Genomic DNA, 23,246 nt, shown 5'->3' with positions numbered 1-23,246 from the left:
CACTCTCTATGTTCGGCTGGTGCTGGTCATAGCTCAGACTTGGTTGATTCCTTCTCTCCTCCCTTTGGAAGTGGGGAGAGTAGTGGTGCATGCGTTGATCACCTCACACCTGATTAAGCTAACACCCTCTATCTTGGAGTTCCAGAGGCACTGGTGAACCGCCTTCAGGTGTCCAAAACGCAGCTGCTAGGCTCCTTTTGCTTCTTCTCAGGTGCTCGTCCATTTCATTGGCTCTGAAAGCTCTCCACTGGCTGCCTATCAAGACAGAATTGTATTCAAAGCCTTGGTCCTGGTTCACAGGGCAGTGTTTCTGTCCAGCCTGGGTTATCTGGCAAAGAGATGTGTACAGTGTCATCCTTCTAGATGACTGCAGTCCTCCTCTGCTTCTATGTTGACAATTCCCAGTTTAAAAACATGCACGTAGGGGGGTAAAGCCTTCTTCTTTCAGGCAGCTAAAGCCTAGAATGAACTCCCACTGGACCTGCGTTTGATTCTGCTTGAGACTACCTTCCATAGAAAACCAAACTCCTGGCTTTTTTTCTCAGTGAGACTGTGGTCTGGAGTATTAGTTGTGCACCTCAGGAGTTTTCTCTCCCTCTTTAGCACTCGGACAATCCCCAGAATAGCTGTGTGCTCTATACATTCCATTATTCAATCAGTACAACAGACTCCTGCATTAACCCTTGAATACAGCAAACTTACAGTTGAGTTGAGTTTTGAGAGCAGAAGACTCATAGTTGAGGTCGATATTGAGCACAGCACAGTCAAAGTCGAAACAAATACTGAGTACAGCATACCCATGGTTTAGGTGAGGATTGACTAGTGCACACTCATAGTCAAGGGGGGTACTCAATTCAGCATCCTCGAGTTTGTTGTGAGTATTGACTACAGTATACTCATGATTAAAGTCAGTAGTGATTACAGCACACTCGTAATTAAGGTTAGTACTGAAAGCAGTATCCTCATGGTGGTGGTGGTGATTATGGAATACAGCTTACTCGTGACTGATGAAATTACTGAGTACAGCATTCTCATGGTTGAAATGAGTATTAAGTACAGCATACGTATGGTTGGCGTGAGTACTGAGTACAGCATACTCATGGTTGAGTTTTTATTACAGCTTACTCAAGGCTGAGGCAAGTAATGAGTACAGGATATTCGTGGTTAATGTGAAATACTCCTGGTTGATAGGAGTAATGAGTATATCATTCTCATGGATGAGACAAGCCATCGTATCCATGGATTACGACCATTCTGTTTTGCGGGTCCCAAATTGCGTTTAGTTTGCGACTCGCAAAATGGAATGTACTAATGTGTCTAAGACACATTTAGCAATTCCCAATGGGGTCGCAAATGAGTTCCCTCATCAATATTCATAAGGGAGGTAACAATTTGCGACCCATTGGGACTGGGCTACAATCACAGGGTTGGTGGCCTGCTGGGACCAGCGGGCAACCATGTCTGTGTTTGCGTTTTAAATAAAGCAATTTTTTTTTCCCAAATGCAGTCCGTTTTCCTTAAAGGAAAACTTGGTGCATTTAAAAAAAAAAAAATGAAAAGTTTTCTTTTAATTTTTTAAGGACAGGTAGTGGTCCGTGGGACCTCTGCCTGCTCTTAAAAACGTTTTTGCGTACATTCACATAGGAGACGGGGTCCTCTAGGGACCCCTTCCCGGTTGCGACTTTCTTACCACCCACTTGAAGTAGGTGGTAAACAGATTGTTTTGCGACCGCATTTGCAGTTGTACATCCCCCTGCGACTCGCTAGTAGGAAGGGACACCCTTGGCAACGCCCTTCCAAATAGAGAATCATAAACCCTATTTTGCGAGTCGGTAATAGGTTACCGACTCGCAAAATAGGGTTTGTACATGCTGCAACCCTTTTTAGCAATCACAAACAGCCCGATTTTCCATTTGTGGCTGCTAAAAACGGTGGCACGCCTGGCCCTCAGTACAGAATACTCATGGTTGATGTGAGTACTGCACACAGAATACTCATTGTCGAGGTGAGTACCGATTAAGAATCACTTAGGATGAGGCCAGTTCCTTGTGAAAGCAGGCCTGGGCTAGTTAAAGTCTAACTAGCCCAAAGGTCTGAGGAGCATCACCTGCCCTCCCCTTGAGTGGGAGCTCAGACATTCAATAAGAGAGAAGTTTGATTTGCAGCTCTGACTCATATGCAGCTGAAGATTTACTCATGTTTCCTTGGATAATTAACACAAGTCAGTCATTACAGAAGCAGCGGGCTCTGCTTTAATGACCACAGGCCAGTGGGGGCCGTCAAAGCATTTCAACTGGAGAGGGGCCAGAGGGCATTTAACTGATGAGTTACAAGGGCACACATCCCTCTGTTAGAGCAACCCCCTTCTTGTTGTGTACTGTGTGAGTCTTTTGGGAGGGTGGCGGTGTAGTTCATAACATTGAGGTCAATACATCAATCTGTAAAAATACTGAATCCACTATATGATCGAGGTAAGAAGATGTGGAGTTAAGAACAGTAAATCTATGCTTCTGTACATATATTGACATTATAGTGATAGTTAATATTGAGGATGCAATATTTTTGCAGGCCAATTTTTCGAATGTGATATTATGACACATTTTTATGTGTGTGTGTCTGTGCGTCTGTGCGTGTATGTAGGTATGGGTGGAAAAGGTGTAAGATACCTCTGCCATCTTCACCTCTAAGTAATGCACCATTGGCCCAACTAAAAACTTATTTCTATTGGTCTTTGAATGGCAGCTTACAGCATAATGAAATTGGCTTAGTTCCAGATTCTGAAAGGTTTACTTTTCCAACGCTAACCTGACGTTAAACTCGTTTTGTGATTCACAAACCAACGCAAATAAATATTGGCATTGGTTTGTACTGAACAGTCACGCAAAGGAGCACAAAACGCTGCTCTGCATTACTTTGCGTTAATGGGGTGTTACATGGGTGGTACATGGGCGTTCCCATTCAACCACCCATGCTTTTTGACTTTAAACCCGATTCACTAACATTAGTGGACAGGGTTTAGCGCCAAAAATAAATGTAGCTGAAAGGCAGGTGTTAAACTGAGGATGTTTAAATTTCTACGTGTATTTCTAACTTTGCATGCATGCTGAACTGTGCAGCACACATACAAAGTAGTAAATTCCTTTGGACATGTCTATGCATAGTATTATATTCAAGAAGGGTTTCCTTCCTATACAAAATCTATGCTAGACTCAGGCACGCACCCTAGCGCCTTGGCGCTAAGCTGTGTGCCTGGTGCACGGCAGCTGAAATCAGTGCGGGCGCTAGGGAAAGGGGAGGAGAGAGCGCTTTCTCTGTGAATATGGTGCTCTCCTGCTCCTTCCCTGTCACGCAAGGCAGCGCAGCCACTTAGGAGGCCGCGCTGCATTGTGTGACAGTGTTGAGAATCTGGGCCTAAATGTCTCCTACCTTCTCTGGACTCCAGAATAAACACATTTCTTCTACAGAACCGTCTTTAAGAGGGTGCTGATTAATTGATTAGACATCTGAGACTCATGTTTGAGTCTTCACTATCCTTTGCCAACATAATGAGCAAGGGGGTCTTTTCTGACAATAACATGCTTAAAAAAGTGAAACCATTGCTGTGTGCAGGTCACCATATATATTCCTGAAATATTGCAGCACCACTTATGCAGACATACACAAGAAACACATCCTTGAACTACAGAGAATCTAAAACCAAGCAGCCATTGTTAGTCTGGGAATGAATAGATTCGACCACATAGGCTCCGCACTGATGATGCACACACACTGGGCTATTCACTAATTTCAATTTGTAGTAAGCTTAGTAGTACCACAACAGTACTACTCACGTACCACAAAATGATAATCACTAACCTAAATGGCTCTCCTATCATTTATGTGCGGAGACCCTTGACAGAGATCTCCCACAAGTACACCTATAAATAATAGTAATATAATAATAGTAAATGTATTAGGGACGAGGGAGTAGCTGGAAAATTGGAAATACTTACTACTAAATGGGAGTAGTTTAATGAGGGATACAGAGGGATTAAGCAAGGGCCAAAGAGGCTCTTAGGGACGGGCATGCACCCATCCACAAAAGAGTAAGACCAGTGCTATTCACAAACTGTATTTCTATAATTACTACAACCAAAAATACTCAAAATAGTAGTAAATGTACTCCAGCTCAGACCAGGAGTAACCACACAGGGCCAACCACTGCTACTGCAACACCCTCCAGCAACATCGTCCATAAAAAAAAATAGATGCAGGAACTTAAAATAGGACCTTAAAGGAAATGATGTTAAAATCAATTAATTTAGTTTAACTTTTTAAACATATATATTTAATTTAGTCTTTAACAAATGTTATATATAAAAAAATAATGATAATGTATTCATAAAATATTCAGATAGCCTTCTTAATTTAAAAATATGCAACTTTAGTTTTCTATAAAAAATAATTAAATTAATTTAATTTAATTATATACATATCATTTATAAATATTTAATGCATAGTAAATAAATAGAAACATTTTAGTGTAGGTTGGAATATTCAAAAAGCATTAAAAATATTTTGAAATTGTAATTAATTCAATGTTATATTTAAAATAAATATATAAAATTAATTTAAATTAAGATTATCTATACACACATGTTTAGTATATTTTAGATGTTTAATATAGATTTTTAATATTCCCTATATTTTACCATAGAAAGATGTTGTCTCTGTGCAAATGATCTCCACCTACGTGTGAAAAGTTACTAGGAGCAACTTTGCACTTGGAAATTAGGCTTTGTCCCCTGGGTGGAGATATGTAAGTCTACACTGCATAGTAACTTTACCCTCAGAAATGGTGAACAGTCAAAAGAAGAAAAAATTACTACAAAGTGTAAGAGTACATTAATGTGTAGATTTACTTATGTGTAAATTTACATTTGTGAATAGCCCCCCTGGAGTCTAGAGCATATTAATGCTCATTATGCCAAAACTTATTGGGGCAAAGCTCTGGCTCATGCAGAGAACTAGGCTCTACTTACACCCCATTCAGGAATCAACTGTTAATCCACTGCAGCTACATGAAGCAGCTCATAATCAATTGGGTCTAACACTGGCGTATATGGTGCAAAGTTTAATACCTTTGTAATACTCAAGCCTATATGGAAATCAGAGCAATACGTTGCTGTGTTCAAACAAGATCAAACGTTCACACTGTTTAGAAAAGGCTTTGGTCATATCATTGTCTAATAGCAGAGACCGCTCCTCTAACAAGATTCTCATCCAATTTACAGGACTATCTCTATGCCTGCGGAGGTGCTGCACCGCCCCACTTCGCCCTTCCTTTCAGAATTTCCACCATCAAGTGGAACCTGTCCATGAAGTCAATGAGAAGACTCTCTTCCATGGGCCTCAAAAGAATCCTCAGCTCGCACCCCAGAAGCATCATTGGTCAATCTTCCTGAGTTCAGAGAGGCTGAAGTGCACTTGCTGCTGAACTAGGGGCACTATTTAGCAATCTAAAGTTACTATGGGACAAGACATAAGTACTCACAAGACTCCAGAGCCCTCATTACAAGTGGCCCAGAGTATTCTGAGTAGCCAGGTGTTTCTGGCCATGCATACAGGGGCCAAACACACCAGATCAAGTAATCCAAGGACCATAAACACGAGACTGGACCTAGATGTGGAGCTGGAGGGGGCTATGGACAGCTCCAACACCCACTCCCGCTCACTCTCCCACTGCACCATAGAGGAAGCTGGAAATGCTACCGCTAGTCCTCCCTTCACCTGCTTTAGCCGACCCCATGTTCCCCACCAGCAACTTCTCCTGCCATAAGAGAGCCCTGTGTCTATTTACCACTTCCTTTATGCAGCATTAAAAGAATACAGATCTATTTTACCCTGGAATTAAAAAAACATACATGACTATCAACCCGTTTTTCCTGAGTACACATGTTATTACTCATTCTGGTGGAGATAACTTGTAATCCCCAGATTTTGGCCTGGAGATGCTGTCTGGGATCAGAGATTCAGCCCTCTGCTATCCCCGCACCTAAACCGTGGGAACACCTACTAAGGGCCTTGCATGAATAAAGATTAAAAAGTAAAAACGATCTGAGTGCACTGATGTTGGTTTTCATTTGGGGCAGACAGGTTAGAACCTCTCTTGCCAAATGTCCAGTGTTTGCTCTCTCTGTCCCATTAGAACGTTACTCACATTAATCAATACCGCAAGCGTTATTGGAGGCATCACAAAAATCCTTTATAATAGTCAATTGAGAAAGGAAGTGACCTTGTGGCCTGGATCTGGACGAGGTGTTTTGGAGTTTCACACACTTGGACTGCCTGCTCGATGCACATGTCCTGGGTGCAAAGCCCACAGATGGACAGGATCCGATCACCGGGCAGTAGACTGCCTTCCAGGCTCGCCGGCGAGTCAGGCACCACTTCTTCCACATAGATACCCTCTGGCAGCAGTCTTTCAGAGCCTTGTGTCAACTTTAATCCTAGCAGAAAATAAAGAAGTGCAGATGACCAGGGGTAGGGTATCTCACACAAATACACAAAAGCAATACTTAAGGTCAAGAGCAAGGCAGAGTGAACCACCAGGACAACTTGAAATTGTGGAGCATGGAAGAGTGTGACCTAACACTCTAACACAAAGCAGAAGCAAGAGCGTACTCCCAACAGTCAAATATTATTTAGGAAGAAAGAGTGTATGTACCCTCTACCATTTCATACTAAAGGTTGGGAGATATAGTGCTCCTCATCCTCCACTTAGCCGTAAACTGGTGCATGCACGAGTTTATTTACCTTAAAAAAACACCCCAGATCACAAAAATGAGAGTCACACTCGTTATAATTAATTCTATAATGTAGAGGTTCTCTGTCCATTTTTTAAGTGACCAGTACCCAGGTTTTCAGACTTCAATATACTCTCTCTCTCTCTCTCTCTCTCTCTCTCTCTCTCTCTCTCTCTCTCTCTCTCTCCTCTCTCTCTCTCTCTCTCTCCCTCTCTCTCTCTCTCTCTCTCCCTCTCTCTCTCTCTCCCTCTCTCTTTCTCTCTCTCTCTCTCTCACTCTCTCTTTCTTTCTCTCCTTCAGTCGTTCTCTTATTCCAGTTTCCATTCTGAAGATTCCAAACGAATCCTTCCCATTTTAACATAATTGTCTTTGAACAATAGGGCAAATGTAAATACCCAGATTTTGAGGCTAAAATGGACCCTCCTTGTTTATACTGATGCCCATCCACATGTACACACATAACTCCTTCCTGAAAACAAAATTGCCCCTTCCCAACCTACAGCATAGATGAGTACATGCCCCTTTAGATTCCCTTCCCAGTCTCTGATGTTAACCTCAAAACTGTATGGAAGGTCATTTCTGGGCTACTGGATGTTGTGTAATGCCATACTAATAACTGATTTTGTGCTGCATAGGTTCAAAATAATAGCAAACCCCACATCTGTCAAAGGTTTATGTAACTGTATCACTTCTAGAATATCTGCAAGAAGGTGTACTGTGAGAAATCTGGTTTGAGAGGTTCCAAGGGCTTGAAGGTTACTAAGCCTAATTGTGTCAATGGGGTCTTTCACCAATGGTGTATCACAGACCATGGAAAGGGGAACCAAGGACACATTTTGGCACTTGGCTCTCAGTGTAACAAGGCAGAGCAATACACAGCTGACTGAGAAATTTCCTGTGAGCTAGAAACTCAAAACTCTGCAACGTACAACATAACCCTCTATAAATATTTGCCCAGTCAGAGTTTTTCTTTAAAAAAAGACACATACGTAAAAGAATACAGCTAATAGCTGCCATAAAATTACAAATATTTACCAGTTCTCAAGTGGAATTGAAAATAGGTGCCCCTCTTCAATGAGCCTTGCAGAACAACAAGGGCAGAAATAACATACTCTAAGGAAAAGTCAAAGGCAGCAAGTAACACCCTACATATAATTTGTTATCATTTTCTGCAAGAAACCACATGGCTATTTGTACACCATCAGGTCCTAGCCACAAAAAGCAAACGCCTGTATTTGGCTAGGGTAAAAAGACATAAGACATTTCACTACTCAAAAGTTATGCTTCATGGCTTTCTCAGGGTGTTCAAGATTAAATAGGAAACGCCTAGAGCTTGTAACACTAACACGGAGTTACACAATATAAAACGCAATATCTGCATCCTTTAGCAATCACTGTTTATTTTGATCAGAGTTTGCATAGGAACCATTCCAGACCCAATCAGACAAGGGCCTGGCTGCCCATGGCCTTTTAACCACTGGCCCTGGGGGACTGTTTGCTGTGGAAGTTCTGCCCTTCCTGGACAACCACATTTACCCTCCTGGGAGCCTTGGAGGTTGGAAAGAACTGAAAATCCATCCTCCAATGTCCAGGGGAAGCTCTTAACATGTAGCAGAATCCGCTACAGGTCCTCCATGATAGGGATTGTATTGTGGAGAAAGTTCAGCCAGTGGATTCTACTTCACATTTAGAGTTTCCTACAGAATCCAAAGGATTTTCAGTACCGTCTGAACTCTAAACGAGGTTTTTAATGTCACTACTTTCCCCATGTACTGCGGGAGAGGTATGTTCCTGACACACTGCTGTGATGCTGATGCTCAATACAGTAGTGTTATCATGTGAATGTGAGGTGCCTTTTGGAAAACTTCTTACAAGTATGCAAACTATTTTCTCCTTGCACAGAGTCTTGCATGGTGTGCCACCACCAGTGGCAGCCAGTATGGATTGGAGGTAGGAGGGCGGGGGCAAGGGCCGGAGGGGGGAAAGGAAGTGGGGAAAGTGGGCAGCAAAAAATAAAATAATAAACTTACCTTCTTGCCGCTTCCTCGCCACATCTCTCCTCCGTTGTCCTCCCTCGCTGACCTGAACAATAGGAAGAACACCCAGGCTCCCAGTCAGCCAATCACAACGCTGCCTTAGCAGCGTTGTGATTGGTCTGAGCGACGTGTTTCGGTACTCAGGTGCTGACTGGGTGCTTGGGCATGTTTTCCATGCAGGCTGTAATGCAGCCTGCATGGAGAGCATGCAAAGTGCCCAAGACTGTTTTGGGCGGCCTGAGAGGGCCAGCCAAGCAGTCATTGAGCACTTAGGAGGGTGCTACTGCTCCTCCCCTGCCCCCACCCACTCATGCAAAGTTGCAGAAGTAGGAGAAAAGAAAATGATAACAAAGTTATTATCATTTTATTTTTTCTTTATTTCACTGCTAAAAAGCAGTGGGCAACCGTCCTCTGCCTTAGTGGAGGAGACGCCACTGACCACCACTCCTGCAGAGCCAGGGGCTTTCACTTCTTTCTGTTTTTAGTGAACTTTTCAGGCCAATGCAGGCATTTTAATTTTACATGGGGCTGCTCCTGCCTACTGGGGCACCTGTCACCCAACTCACCTAGCTACCCGACACTCACTCTTCCTTGTCAGTTGCAGAAGCCTACTTCTTTCATCATCTACCCACAAGCCTACTCTCTCTCACTGTGCTGACCTCTTCCTTTTATGCAGTTGTGAACTGGATCGGTGTTGGTGTGGGCATTCCAACTAGCCACAGGTCGCAAGCCACAGCGAGGAGGGTCTTAGTCACCAAAGTCTCTACTACCCGTCCAAGTCTCGTTAGTCCACCCACAATGGAGAGGGAGGTACACTTGGGTGTGAGCACCCGTGGTGACCAGCCTCTCAAGGCTGCAGAGGAGGGCCAATGTTGAACACGAGCAAGAATTAAAATGAAGCAGTTTCAGACCTCACTGCACAAAATAACAGTGCGCTATGCAACTTTCTGCTGATGGGGCATTCCCCAGTCAGTTGTAGCGAGAGACAGTTGCTTCAGGATCCCAAAGATTTAATGTGGAATTTCTATGGCCTCGTGACAGACTCTAGTGCTATAGCTTTCTCCACATTAGTAGCAGCTTGTTGTAGGGGCCTGGATGTGCTCTCCCACCAGGCCCCAGTGTTTTCTTGACTTGTGCCATTATTTATCAGCATCACCACGGTCCTCTATGGCAGTCAACTCACCTTTCCTGTTACAGAATTGATGTTCTGAACAATGTATACATTTATTACCAGAAAATGCGTGAATAAAAAGATGTTTAAAAAAACCTCACCTTTCAGTCCTCACCAGCAAGTGCCACCTGCAGGGTGACTATGTGCTGCAAAAGTCGGCAGTGCCTGCCTTCCAACAGCCTCTTTAACTGTGCCGTGCAGAGCACGAGGGAGCTTTTGTCACCACCACCCCTGTAGAGTGCAGAGAATAATCAAGGGTTGCGTACACCCCAGGGTCCTGACAGGGGTTCATCCCGTCCCTCCTGTGTTTTTGCAGGCCCCTACTTAGCTTTGTGAGCTTGTGTCGATACTTCACAGGGGAGATGAAGTTTCCTGTGATTGGGGGGGGCACCCCCAACCTAGTTTTGCCACATCATCTCTCCACCCCTTGGTTTAATGATGGCAGCTCAGTCCAAAACTGAGACACATCTCCACCCACCGTGGCCGAACTGTTCCCTCCCAAGCTCTTCAAAGAGACCCATTTCTTGGAAGCAGAGACGGAAGTCTCGCCCCTTCTATTGCCAAGTCGTCGAAGCACACTGCCATCGATTTAGCAAACAAATGCAAGATGTTGGCTATGAAGATTCCAACCTCATCCCCATCCTTCAGAAGTAGATTCTTAGTCATTCCTAGAATGGGCCTACTGCCTCCTGGGGTCTTAGATCTGCCAAATGGTGCGGCAGAGCAATTAACGCACTCAGCAAGGCAGCTCAAAGGATACATCTCAATATGAGAGATATGCTGAAATATAAAGAGTATTAATTAGGTGAGTCAAAAAATGACCCTCTGATTTTGATTCCTAGTCCAAGACAACAATAGTGATCCTAGTATCATGTTCCAAAATGAAGTTACTGTTTAAACAAAAAAAAACATATGTGGTGCACAGTTTAGGGTGACCAGGTGTCCCGGATTTGCCTTTTCATCAGCTGTACCTGCAGATTTCAAGAAATTTAGCTCATGTTCCGGTTTTCAGAGAGGGCCGACTGAAAACGGCGGGAGGTGTTTTTTGTTTGTTTTACAAAGCAGGAATAGTTGGCAGTTGTTTCAAGAAAGCAATTAATTAACAGGCAAGCTACTGGGTTCAAAAATTGCATTTTATGTATGTTCTTACTGCCTGTTCTGTAATTTTCTGCTGAGCAGTGCTGTTATTCTGAGCGCTCTCTTGAAGTAAAATTGTAGTCCTTCTTTTTTTGTGAAAGCATGCCCCGGTTTTTGGCTTTAAAATTCTGGCCACCCTAGTACAGTGTGTACATTATATGTGACCTTTATCGAAGAGGGATAGTGCAGTCCCTTTTGGTCTCAATTAAATCATAGTACTTTAATCTGGGCCCAATCTATCAGAGAGTAGCATTTTTATAATTTAATTTCACAGATAATTAGTACAGGAACATGTTGAATGATATACTGCTAAAGGCCCAACAATCATTAGGAAATCATAGAATGTTTCGCTATAATCAACTGCCAACATCATTCCCGGTGCGGAAAAGACCCCTAAAAGCCTAATACATTGGAAAAAGATACATAGTGTGGTCACACAGAAAAAAAAAATCCTTAGAGTTTCAGTGCCTCACGAGGAGCTGGGACTAATTAGCAAATCCCTCACATTAAATAATATAAACATAACTTTCTTAGTTTCCAAGTGTTCCAAACCTGCACAATTCTGGTCCTTGTACCCTGAATTAGTCTTGAAAGTGCATGCCTCCTCTGGACCTGAGCTTAGGTACAGTTTATGGTTTTAAAACTGTTTATAAATAGTAATAAACATAGGATGTTCCTTCACACCAAAGGTCCATCACATTGAAAAAGCAGTTGTAGAGTGGCCACATGCAAAACAACATAACTCAGAATATCTGTGCCTTTTGTGATGTGTAATTAGCCTTCCATAAAAATTTAGCTTGCACCACCCAGTGCAACATAGTGGCATATTCATTAGAGGTTTGCATCATGCTTGCGCCACGCAATTTGGTACATGCTTGATGCAATCCTCGAAGTCAGATTTATGAACCCCTGCAAAGCCACTCTGTGTGGCTTTAAACAGCTTCATAAACCTGGAGTATTGCAATGAGTAAATTGCTGTGTTGCATTACTCTGCTCCATGGAGGTGTTCTGTGGGCACTGTGTGGGTGTTCCCATGCAACTCCCATGGTTTTTGATGCATTTCCAGATTTACAAAACCTAGAAGGTGTCAAAAAGATACGCCTCCCAGGAGAGGCATAACGAGGAGGAATATGTGTATTTTTCATCTTTCTATGTGTGCTGCATTCTGCAGCACATATAGAAAGAGGAAAAAGTCTCTCATGACTGTTTTGTGCTGGAAGGTGCCCCTTCCTGCACAAAAACTATCCTGCCTACAACACAGGCACCCTTGCACCATGATGCACTGCCCTGCGCCACAAACTTCATTAATATGCCCCATAATTTTGTAGCTTGCGTGCATCTTCCTCCAGTGGGATTTGCAAAGTCACTTTACTTATTTAATTCGCATTGCATTCTGGTTCTTGATTTGCTTTGTTCTGAATTCACAGCTTAAGATGGGCAAACCCAAACTTCCTTTATAATTTCACTTTATAGAAGAGGTGTGTTAGAAATTACGAAATTCACTTTATTATTTTAAGTGTAAAAACTGAATGACAGGGAATACCTCAAATACAAAACGTCTTTCAAATGACTTGCTGAAGAATAGTTTGAGATAAAAATTGGCAGGTGAGACATCCTCTGTGCAAACTAGTCTCACATGTGGAAAATAATCACTTAAAATATTGCAGAATTTGGGAAATAAGTAACTGTTGAATTGTGCAAGTGTTAACAAACTTAGCACAGGCCTTCTTTATAGCTGTTTAGTGCAAACATAATTGCTATCTTACAATAAGAGCAAGCAAGGAGCAGCATTGGCCATAACAGAAGAGCAACGCTGCAACAGCTACATGCAGGTGCTTCTAACTGGTTTCGAGCACAATACAGTATCCTCTACGTAGATTTTCAAAATTCTGCATTGCCCTTTGCGCCTACTCGACAGCCGAGATGATCCAATGAGCCTACTCGACAGCCGAGATGATCCAATGTGCCTACTCGACAGCCGAGATGATCCAATGAGCCTACTCGACAGCCGAGATCATCCAACCTCTCACTGTTCGCGATGCCCAGGTTTAGTCTTGCTCGCATGAAGGTACGCTCGTTTGCCTACCTGGGTCCGAAACTCTGGAACTCTCTCCCGTACTCTCCTAGGGACTGTCACTCGTTACTTACCTTTCATAAGAATTTGAAGACATGGCTTTTCTAGCTGTCTGCTGCGGTTCCCATCTGCTGCCTTTATCCTGCACCGGGAGACCCCTTGGGTAGCTGTGCGCATTATAAGTCCCGCATAATAATCACAATAATGATAATAATAACTGATACTTAACTCTGACTCTACTTAACTCTGTTGTTCCATATGAAGATGCCGACACCCCATTACTATTGCTAACAGAGCACCTGACCTTGCTTCAGGATATTACTGCTCTCGTTACCAAACTTTTATTTAGACCAATGAAACCCAAACCGAGACCCGAGGACATAACTCCGAAATACACTGTCTCAAATTGCCTCAGTCCTACAGGCGAAACATGTGCTGGCTGCCCTCTAGCTAAGTATGGAACAAAAAATTCAAAAACCTTTAAAGAATTTAAAAAATCTACACAGAAAATCCTGTATTGTATTCTATCTAGATTGTAACCCATTTATTAATATTTATGAAAATGAATAATTTATGGATTCAATAATGCAGTATAGTTTGATGTTTTTACACTTCCTCTAACTTTTGACCTGTCCCCAAAGCACTAGGCCCATCCCTTTCTCTCCAGTTGGCACATTACAGCACTAACTGGCCCTATAGTCTGTGTGGCTATGGACTTTAGTGAAGTTCCTTTTTTGCTCCAGGAAATTTAGCATGGCCTGGCTGTAACTAATTCAGTTACAAGTAGCAGCTTCAGGGGTTTTGGGGAGGATGTAAAGACACAATAGGATGCTTTAAGCACCTGGGTCTAATGGATCCCCTTGCATTCCGCCAATTCTCTCACTCGCACCCCTGAGTTAAATTGATCCCATTTGCTAACATTTCAATTCTCCGCTCCAATTCACAGTTAGAGAACTGAATTAGTGAAGCAACAGCATAGCTTTGTACCTAAAGCCCTCTGCTGCACCATAGACGTATGCTTCATTAACAATATTCCAATATTCTAAAGGTGGGAGTGGATTTATGCTGGGAACCATCATTACTAAAGTGCAATTAAACGAAGTTACCTAACAACACATTGTAATTCAAGCCACAAAGTTGTGCTCTCCTATGGGTAGATTACAATTTCTTCGCCAAATTTTTTTTTAGCAAAATGAACACCGAAAATGTTGAATTTTTAAACAACTTTGAGATTTGACAAAGGTGGTAGAGTAAAGGTTAAGAAAAAACCACGCATGCGGTCCTACAAACTATAACTTACCTAACTGTCTATTCTTGTCTTTAACAAGTATAATTTCAGGAATTTCACCCAAATGATTTATATCAATTTCTCCATTGAGCACAGGATTGATATTTGCATGAGAGTCAGGCAGGTTCATCATGGCTTCTGTATGTGAGAGGTCAACTGAAGAGTGGCTCAAAGGCACTGGTGCATCTTCACTTGAGAGGTCAATGGGGTAGGGGGGCAGTTCCATCATTTCATCTTTGTTTGAGATGTCAGTGGGTGAGAGAGGTAGATGCATCAGGGAGTCTTCACATGAGACATCGATGGGATAAGGAGGTAGGTCCATCATGTCATCCTCCCACGAGAGATCAACAGGGTAGGCAGGCAGCTCGGTCATCTCATTCAAGTAGTCAGTTGGATATGGGGGTAGTTCCATTAAGGCATCCTCATGGGAGAGGTCAATAGGGTAGGACGGCAGCATCATAGTGTCATCCAGTGCTGAGTCAGCATGATAAGAGGCCAATGTCCCCATGGATTCCTCATATACAATGGAGTCAGGGGTAAGAGTTGAAAGGTTAGCATTATGCAGAAATATTCCAGTCTCCTCAGAAGTGGCACTGTTTTCATCGATCTAGAGTAAAACAATAATAGTTTAATCTTTACCTTTCCGTGTCAAGTTTTCCCAGAACCATTGTATACCGAGACTACTGCATTTCTCATACCATCTCTCCATCTATTACAACATTTTCTGTGACTTGGAAAATAACAATAAAACAATAGTAAAACAAGCATTAACAATGTAAATAGGGTTGCTATTGGAAAACTGGTGCAATGGTTATTTTTTACTGAAAGACTACACCACAAAATTAAAAAAATTATGAAAACATGCAGCCATCTCAGTGTGGTTGTCATATGCATGTAATAAGATGTGAAAATTACAAAAAATAACCATCACATACATTTTAAATTAAAAATACAGTGCTTCCCAGCAGGAGGTGTAATTCGGCCCCTTTCTAGTGTCAAGATACATCACAGAAAAATCTGAAAATTACGGACACAAGGAAAAGTTATTATCAGCTTAGCATTACTGTTAGCTGATCAAATTTGTTAAACCCACAAGGAACTATTCGATATAAAAAATATCATAAAAGCAGTACATTTCCAGATGAACGCATTATTTACAAAGATAAAAATATTTAAAAAGTCATGAAATTAACGTCTAACACAGCTTATACAATGCATTTACCAATACAAGTTTTATTTCATAGTTTGATTGTTATTTTAAAAAGACCTTGAAAAGTCTGCATAAGAAAGGGACCCCATCCTTGAACCTTAACTAGGTGGGTGCTAGTCACAATCAGTGTCTACACTGATTAGACAAGGAGGCTTTCTAGCCAGTATCTTGCATCTGATTAGCCAGGCGGATCCCAAGAACTTGGCCACCCCACATATCAGGGTAAGGGAAGAGGTATCAGTGCAGAGAATACGGAGAGCATTACGATGGCACATTGGGCCCAATAGTTTGCAGACCGGTGTTAGCCACCTCTTTCTAGCGAGCCTATACGCCGGGCAAGCAAACAAGAGATGTGCCGTCGACTCGTTGTGATAGGCACAGCCCGGGCAGGGTGAAGGTTTCGTAGTTGGCCCTTTCCAGCGTGCGACAAAGCTGTTAGTCGGAAGAGTCCCGAATCTCAGCTTCATGTATAATACCCTATGTCTAGGGATCTGGATAAAATCCAAATAGGGTTCCAATGAGCAGGTATATTTGTGTTGGAAGAACCCCTCCGCCAATTTCCCCAATCTAGGATTTTGAATAACCTGTGCCTGTACCCATTCCCAGTAAAGTTTTTTTATAACTTGTTTTGTGGGTGGTATCTGGGAACGCCAGGCCTCATGTAGGCCAATAGCAGATAAAAGTTTTCGGAGGTCTGTTAGCCATTTTATCTTGCTCCCAGAATCCGCTGCAACAAGTTCGTCAAAAGCTGCAGCATAATGGGACAGTTCGGCAGTCCTTTTAATACGGGCCCAAAACAGGAGGGGACGCAGACGTGCTATGTCTTGGAATGAGTGTCTCCCTAGGTCGAAAAATAGGGGCTTCAAGGGCGTCGAGGAAGGTAAGGTGAGCATGTCTCTCATAAACTTGTTTTCCGACGAGACAAGGTCACTCACATTCTGAAAGTCCCAAAGCTCAGAGCCATACAGGGCCGATGGGAGTGCTTTGCCGGCATAAACCACAAGCACAGGGGCCACAGGCCTACATCCAGTAAGACGCTGTTCTCTCAAGATGGCGCCGGATGTCCTCTTATGGTTTAAGAGCATCTTAGTGAGGTGGGAGCCCCATTTCATATCTTTGGCAAGGGAAATTCCCAAATAATCGAAACCCTCCACATTGTCCAACGGGACAGCATCTAGAGTGAAGTGGTTTTTGAAGCGTTTGGACGGGTTAATACACATGGTCTTAGTTTTGGTGGTATTGACTGTCAGGCCATGCGAATCACAAAAAGTGCCAAAGTTATTCAAAAGTTTCTGACGACCCCCCCGGGGATTTTGAGATCAAGAGAGTGTCGTCTGCAAACAGGAGAGTCGGGATCTTCTCCCCGGCCAGTGATGGAGCGTCGGCCGGGTCTTGGCGTAAAAAATCAACCACCCCGTTGATGTAAAGAGAGAACAGGGTGGGTGCCAGTACACATCCCTGTCGAACTCCCCTGTTCACAGCGATTCTCTCAGTCAATTGCCCTTGAGACCCCTTTTGCGTAATTACCCTGGTGTAGGCGCTGGATAATGTCAAGGACCAAAGGGGGAGCGCCAAGTCGTTGTAGGGTGAGCCAGAGTTTCCCCCTGGGCACTAGATCAAAAGCGGTCTTCAGATCTATGAAGGCAAGATACAAGCTGCCCCTTCCCAGAAGTACTGTCTTCCAATAGATCATAAGAAATCTGAAGACCTGATCAATTGTTCCGATCTTGGTCCTAAAGCCTGCTTGAAAATGGGACAGAATATTATTGTCTTCCATCCAAGATCCCATCCTGGCTAATAAGACTCTGCCAACCACTTTCTGAATCACATCGATTAAGCTAATCGGTCTGTAGTTGGCAGGGTCTTACTTGTCCCCCTTTTTAAAAATAGGGACCACCTCGGCACCCTTCCAGGAGTCTGGCACGGGTGATCCTCTTGCTATCAAATTCAGGGTCAGAAGGATAAAAGCTGCCCAAGTCTCGGCAAAATGCAAAAGCAGATCACCAGGGAGTCCATCTGGACCCGCCGCCTTGCCAGGGGCTATACTTTTGATTAGTACCATCACCTCGCTTAAGACGAAGGGATCCAGATGGTGGCCAGAAACTCTAGTGGGGGATGAATAAACCATATCGATTGAAGAGGGCGGGTAAGCATCCTCAGAGTACAATTTAGAAAAGTGAAGAACCATTGGCTGGCAGTTATGTGGTTGGACATTGGGGGGTAGGTGCTGCTGGCCTTCTTATTGATTAAATCCCAAAAGCCTTTCGAGTCTTTCACATTAGATGCATGTTTTAATTTGTCCCAATGTGCCTCATCCCAATTTTTCTTAGCCTCCCTCTGGGCCTCTGAGTACTCCTTCCTAGCTCTAGAGACTGCCAAGGAATCTTTATTCTTGACTTCTAAGATAAGTGCCGCCCTTTTTTCCTTACATTTGGTGGAGTACCAAGGGTTCTCGGCCTTTACCTGTGTGCCTCCAGTACTAGCATTTCCTCTAGTGATAAAAAAAGCACTCAAATTAGATATGAAGTCATGATAGATTTTATGAAAATTAGATTGAGCCGAGGCCGATTTAGCATAATTTGTAAGTTTGCTAGTCTCATCTTCTAGGATGCCCTTTATACTTGCCAATTTGTGATCCTGGATAGCAACTTTCTGCCATTTTAAGCGTCTACAGCAGTTGGTAGGAATGACTTCTCTAGTGGACAGAGTCGGTCGGCTCGTTGCATCAGCACCAGATGCTTGCCAGACATTATTTAATATTAAGCATAGGGGATTATGGTCGCTATCTGTGGAAGGTTTAACTTCCATATCTAATAGGTCGCGCCATAACCTAACATCCAAAAGAATGTAGTAAATCCTAGATGGAGAGCAGATCCTGTTGAAAGTCTTTTCTCCATGGGGATCTGAAGTGGATCTTCCATTTACGGCTCTAAGGTTAAACTCTTGGACGAGGGCGTTTAATTGGATAACCCTCTGAGACCACTTCCTAATAGGGGGTAGGGCGAGGGCAGGGATATTCCATATGGCATCTACTTCGACGGTGCCAAGGAAGTCCTCCTCGCCAAGCGGTTCAAAAGTACAATTTAAGTCTCCCCCTATGATGATATAGGAAGACGGGGAAATACCAGAGAGCATACTTTCCAGCGTTGATATGGTTACGGATCCCAGGGCACCCTGGGAGCCCCTGGCGTAGATGTTAAAAAGATCCAGTGTGGGTTTATTAGGCACTCCACCTACTGTTAGGTGCAAGATGTCATGAGAAATGCAGTTATGGGAAGAAATTGACCAGTTCAGTGTAGTACTAACCCATATGTGAAGGCCTCCAGAGGGGCATCCCTTTCTTGATCTAATAGCCGGACAGAAATAAGTAGAATAGCCTGACTTGAGTAGGGGTTTCAGGCTCCAGGTTTCCTGAAATAAACAGATTTCGTATTTCTCAACCTAAGCATTCCATTCAGGGAGGGCTAACTTCTTCTCCAAACCCGCTATGTTCCAAGAAATGATATGCAGTGTGGATGTATATGGTGCGGCCGCGATTCTGGGGACATCTATGATAGTGTGTGATATCGAGGAACTATAAAAAGATGATAAGGAAAGGAAAGAGAAAAACATTGGCAAAGGGAAGTATTGTCCCACAAATGATGCATTAAAGTGTACTTCTTTTATACTTATGTGCAAACATTATTCGGTGAACTGCCGCCCTCCCAGTGTCAGAAAGCCAATGACTGTAGAGGACTGGCTTAATGCCTTAGGATGTACACTCTAGTGGATAGAAGCAAAATGTGAATAGACCAGTTGATGAAAAGGGCTGACTAAAATCCCTTCTGTGTATGTATATTTATTTTCAATGTTTTGTATTACATGAGGCTGTTGACATAAATAAAATTGTTTATAGCCTAGACTTACAAAGTTTCATAGGAAAGCCCAAATCGATTTTTTTCAAAATCCATCCTACGACATAAATGAATAGAATCAAAATACATATTTTTCCCTTTAATGTGACAGAGCCAATTAGCCTCATAGGCTGGCATTTTAAAAGAGAAACAACTCAGCTTTTAATATAAGGCAGATACTCTAAAACACACTAACAAAGTACTCTAAAACACACCAACAAATTACTTTCTGAGCTTCCCAAACAAATAATTATTGTGAAGTACTGTAGCAACACAACGTAGATTTTTTGGCTTATACAGAAAAGCGCAACCACTTAGGCATACAGCTGAGCGTTTCTGCAAATAGCATAATGACATTAGTTCATGCCAGGGTTAGGCTGCAATACAACAGAGTTTATCGGAAGTTTAAGTCCAACCACCTGCCTGACGTTCTTTTCTTTTCATGTACTTACTCTGCACAGATGTGTGTTTGGTGATTTGTTGGCATTCAATTTTTTGTAATAAAATTAGATTATTCTTGAGGTGCAGAAAATTAGGAAGCCACTTCTGCCCAAGTAGCTACTCTATTAATGAATATCTTCGGAAACGCTACTTTTCAGGTCTCGGCTGTAGGCAGTGCATGTGCTGTGTTGAAGAGATAAGCTGTATCTACTTTTGTGGGCTGCAGCCCACCCATAGGCTTCCCATTTGCTGGCTCCATCATCGATCTGCTATTCTTTCTCCCCATTTGTCCATGGCAAGTTTTTGTAGTGCCTCTTTCTGTGCTTACTCCTCCCCCAGAGCAGGCATCAAGGCCTACCATTTTAGAAAATTCTTGTTTCCTGGTTAACATGTCCTCCTCAGGTGCGCTGCTATTTTCATTTGCTTCATTGTCGAGCGCTGTTTTTTTTTATTAGCTCGTCCCACTTTTCATTTTCTCCATTCATTAAGGGCTGCACATGGGGAAGGGTGGGGGCAACAGGTCATGGCTTTGGCATAGTTTCACCATGCGAGTGTTACTTACTGTTTATTGTTTCATAGCACAGCAAAAAAACAGGGAGTGTTGTGTCTTTCCCAGAGCCCCTCCATGTCCACTTCTCTGCTACTGGTCAATTGTGTTAGACCCAAAGATTGGGTTTCGTTACACCCCTGCGACTAGTCCCCATAAAGAAAGTCGAGAATTTTCCTTACACAGTTGATGCTACTGGTTTATAAAGCTTCTGCTGTGGTTTGTTTTTTCCTTTAGGGTAGAGCAGTTACTATGCCCGGCCCACACTATGTCCAGCTGCCCGTCATTCGCTTGCCATTACCTGTTTAAAACTGAGACACCTATGACTAGAAACACATGCCTACACAGGAAACTCAGCTGGGATGAGGATCCTATCTCGTCACCAGATTCTCATAATGCCCCGGGCAGTATCGCAGGCGCACTGAGATGAAACCTCAAAGACTTCAGAGAGTATTGCATCTCGTGCTCCCTCTACAGCCCCAGTAAAGGAGGATGTTTGAGCATAGATAGAGCGGTTCCATCGCCGCTCTGATGTCATTCAGGGGCACCTAGTTCTGGGGACTTTAGGAAGATGCCGAAGGAGGTGCCGTGTTCAGTTGTGTGCTCAGACACCTGGGACCAGGAGGAGTATGTAGATGGGGAAGAGACGCTGCTCGTCTACTACTGTATGTGCGGACAGATGGTGCTGGTGCTGGGTGAGTGTGAGCGCCGGGCTGCTGCTGCCTTGGGGTCATCCTTGGAGATGCTAGGGCACCTTGGTAGGGCAGACACATTGAAATCTGAGAGGCCAGTGTGCAAGTGCAGGCCACTCACTGTCCATCTGAACACAGAGACGCGTAGCATCAGAGCAGTAATGTAAATTTAAATGTCCAGTATTTTTAAAGCGCACAGCTGCCTCCAGAGAGGTGTCCCGGCACTGGGGGCCGTCGGGAAGATTAAGCAAGCTATTGCCCAGAGTCACATGTTGCTGGGCTTATCTGCCGCCGTCACCGGGGATCGAACCGTGAGCCCCAGGATCCAGAAGCAGTCGGCCTGGCCACTGCACCACACCTCTTCAACCTGCGCCACACCTCTTCCACAGTACTGAGGCCCATGCCGTCCCTAATGTTTTCAGATAGTCCAAGTTCTTTAGCCAATATAATTTGTTTACATAATACCTTTTTCATACCAATAATGAGAAAAATGAACCTAAATTTTGGAGAAAGACGGCCTTTAAAAAAGCAATGAGTGCATAACATTGGCACGCATTAATTAGGATACTTGGCCACCATGCAGTGATTACAGCTTTTTTATTCTGTGTTCATCGCATGTGTCTGTGAGTATGTCTTGTCAGAAAAATCTGTCAGTGACTTAGTGGGCCCTCTTAAATCGTATCTGACTGGGCATGGGCATGGACATGGGCCTGGTGCAGCGAGTGGTGGCACTTGGGCTTCTCGGGGACTGAGCAATGCTCAGCAGCAGCAAAGTACTGGTGGCTCAGTGCTTAATACACGAGGAGAGACTGCGAGCAGTGGCAAGTGCCAGCTTCTCTCTACTGTCAGTGCTCAGCCTGTTGCCTGTGGGCATGTAAACAATCAGGGCAGGCAGCAGGCACACAGGGCACCTCATGTCATCACATCAATGGCTCCCTATGCCAGGGTGTTACTGATAAGCCCCTCTGTCCTAACCACAGCGCTAAGAACTTCCAAAGCACTGGCAGCTTTTATGCCACAGGAGAGCCCTTCTGCCCCAGCTTTAAAGACAAGCTGCACACACCTAGCTTCTCTATGTACACCGGTCCCTGTTGTGTGTTTGGGGGTGGTATGCGCTCCCTGATGTATGTGGTGTGCGTTACGCAGCATTAGCATATATGCTCCTCATTGCATGGATGGACGCCTGCATTCTATTCCTCTTGTTTGCACACTCTTCCTCTTGCATATTTATTTATTTATTTATTTGAAAGGTTTTATTCAGCGCCGGCTAGACCCGTGGTATCAGAGCGCTTTACATGAACAGAAGCAATCAAGAAAAGCAGTTGTTCAGGGTGAACAAAAACAGGCGAGTACATCTCACATTAAGTTAAAAGGGGGCAAAAATGACTTTAGCCATTTTTCAGGGTAACAAAGCACGTGGGTACATCTCATATTAAGAAATGGGTCTTCCCGGTGCACTGGGTTCTGTCTGTTTGTGTTTGTCACGCAACACCCCTTTCGCCATCCCTGTAATTAGGCACTCTCATTGCCGAGACCGATTGGCTACGCCAATGCTTGTTATATTTACAAGTTAGCAGCGTAGACGAGTATCCAATAAGGGATCTAGAAGACCAGTTGGGCAGCTAATTTCCAGAAGGCCACCTATCACGGAGGACATGACGCAGCCACTGCCATGGCCTGTATCCCATTGTTAGAGCAGAGTAATTAAGTCAAAACTAATGTTTATTAACGTGTTTTTAAATGCCCATAATGAGGCCTGGTTCTGTGCCCAGTTGCACTGCCAGCTGAAGAAAGATAACTTTTAAAAGCGGCATGATTGTACATGTTTCTTTCCTTTTATATGGGTTTTTATTTTTCATAAAATAGTCGAAATGGCATCTTTTTCTTGGTGTTGTTTATTCGTACTGTTTTAACTATGTGCTTTGGAGGACGCCTGTCAGTGATGTTCTCTGTATGTTATAATTAGCAAGTG

The 23,246-nt window shown here is 43.4% G+C and overlaps 1 protein-coding gene across 2 annotated transcripts in view; it reads right to left on the bottom strand.

Annotated features, from left to right (window-relative positions):
* The window catches only part of FRMPD2 (FERM and PDZ domain containing 2), a 503,133-nt gene that overhangs the window by 185,971 nt on the left and 293,916 nt on the right, over positions 1–23,246 (bottom strand). For both annotated transcript variants that reach the window (XM_085608774.1, XM_085608775.1), the window contains exons 30-31: positions 14,504–15,098; positions 6,275–6,488 (exon numbers count right to left, since the gene is read on the bottom strand). In XM_085608774.1, coding sequence (XP_085464900.1) covers positions 6,275–6,488; positions 14,504–15,098 — 809 coding nt within the window. The remainder of the gene's footprint in view (positions 1–6,274; positions 6,489–14,503; positions 15,099–23,246) is intronic.

Source organism: Triturus cristatus, chromosome 1_2 (genome assembly GCF_964204655.1).
Source record: "Triturus cristatus chromosome 1_2, aTriCri1.1, whole genome shotgun sequence".
Lineage (NCBI taxonomy): Eukaryota > Metazoa > Chordata > Amphibia > Caudata > Salamandridae > Triturus > Triturus cristatus.
Note: the sequence above shows the minus strand (reverse complement) of the source record. Positions and strands in the feature narration are given on the sequence as shown.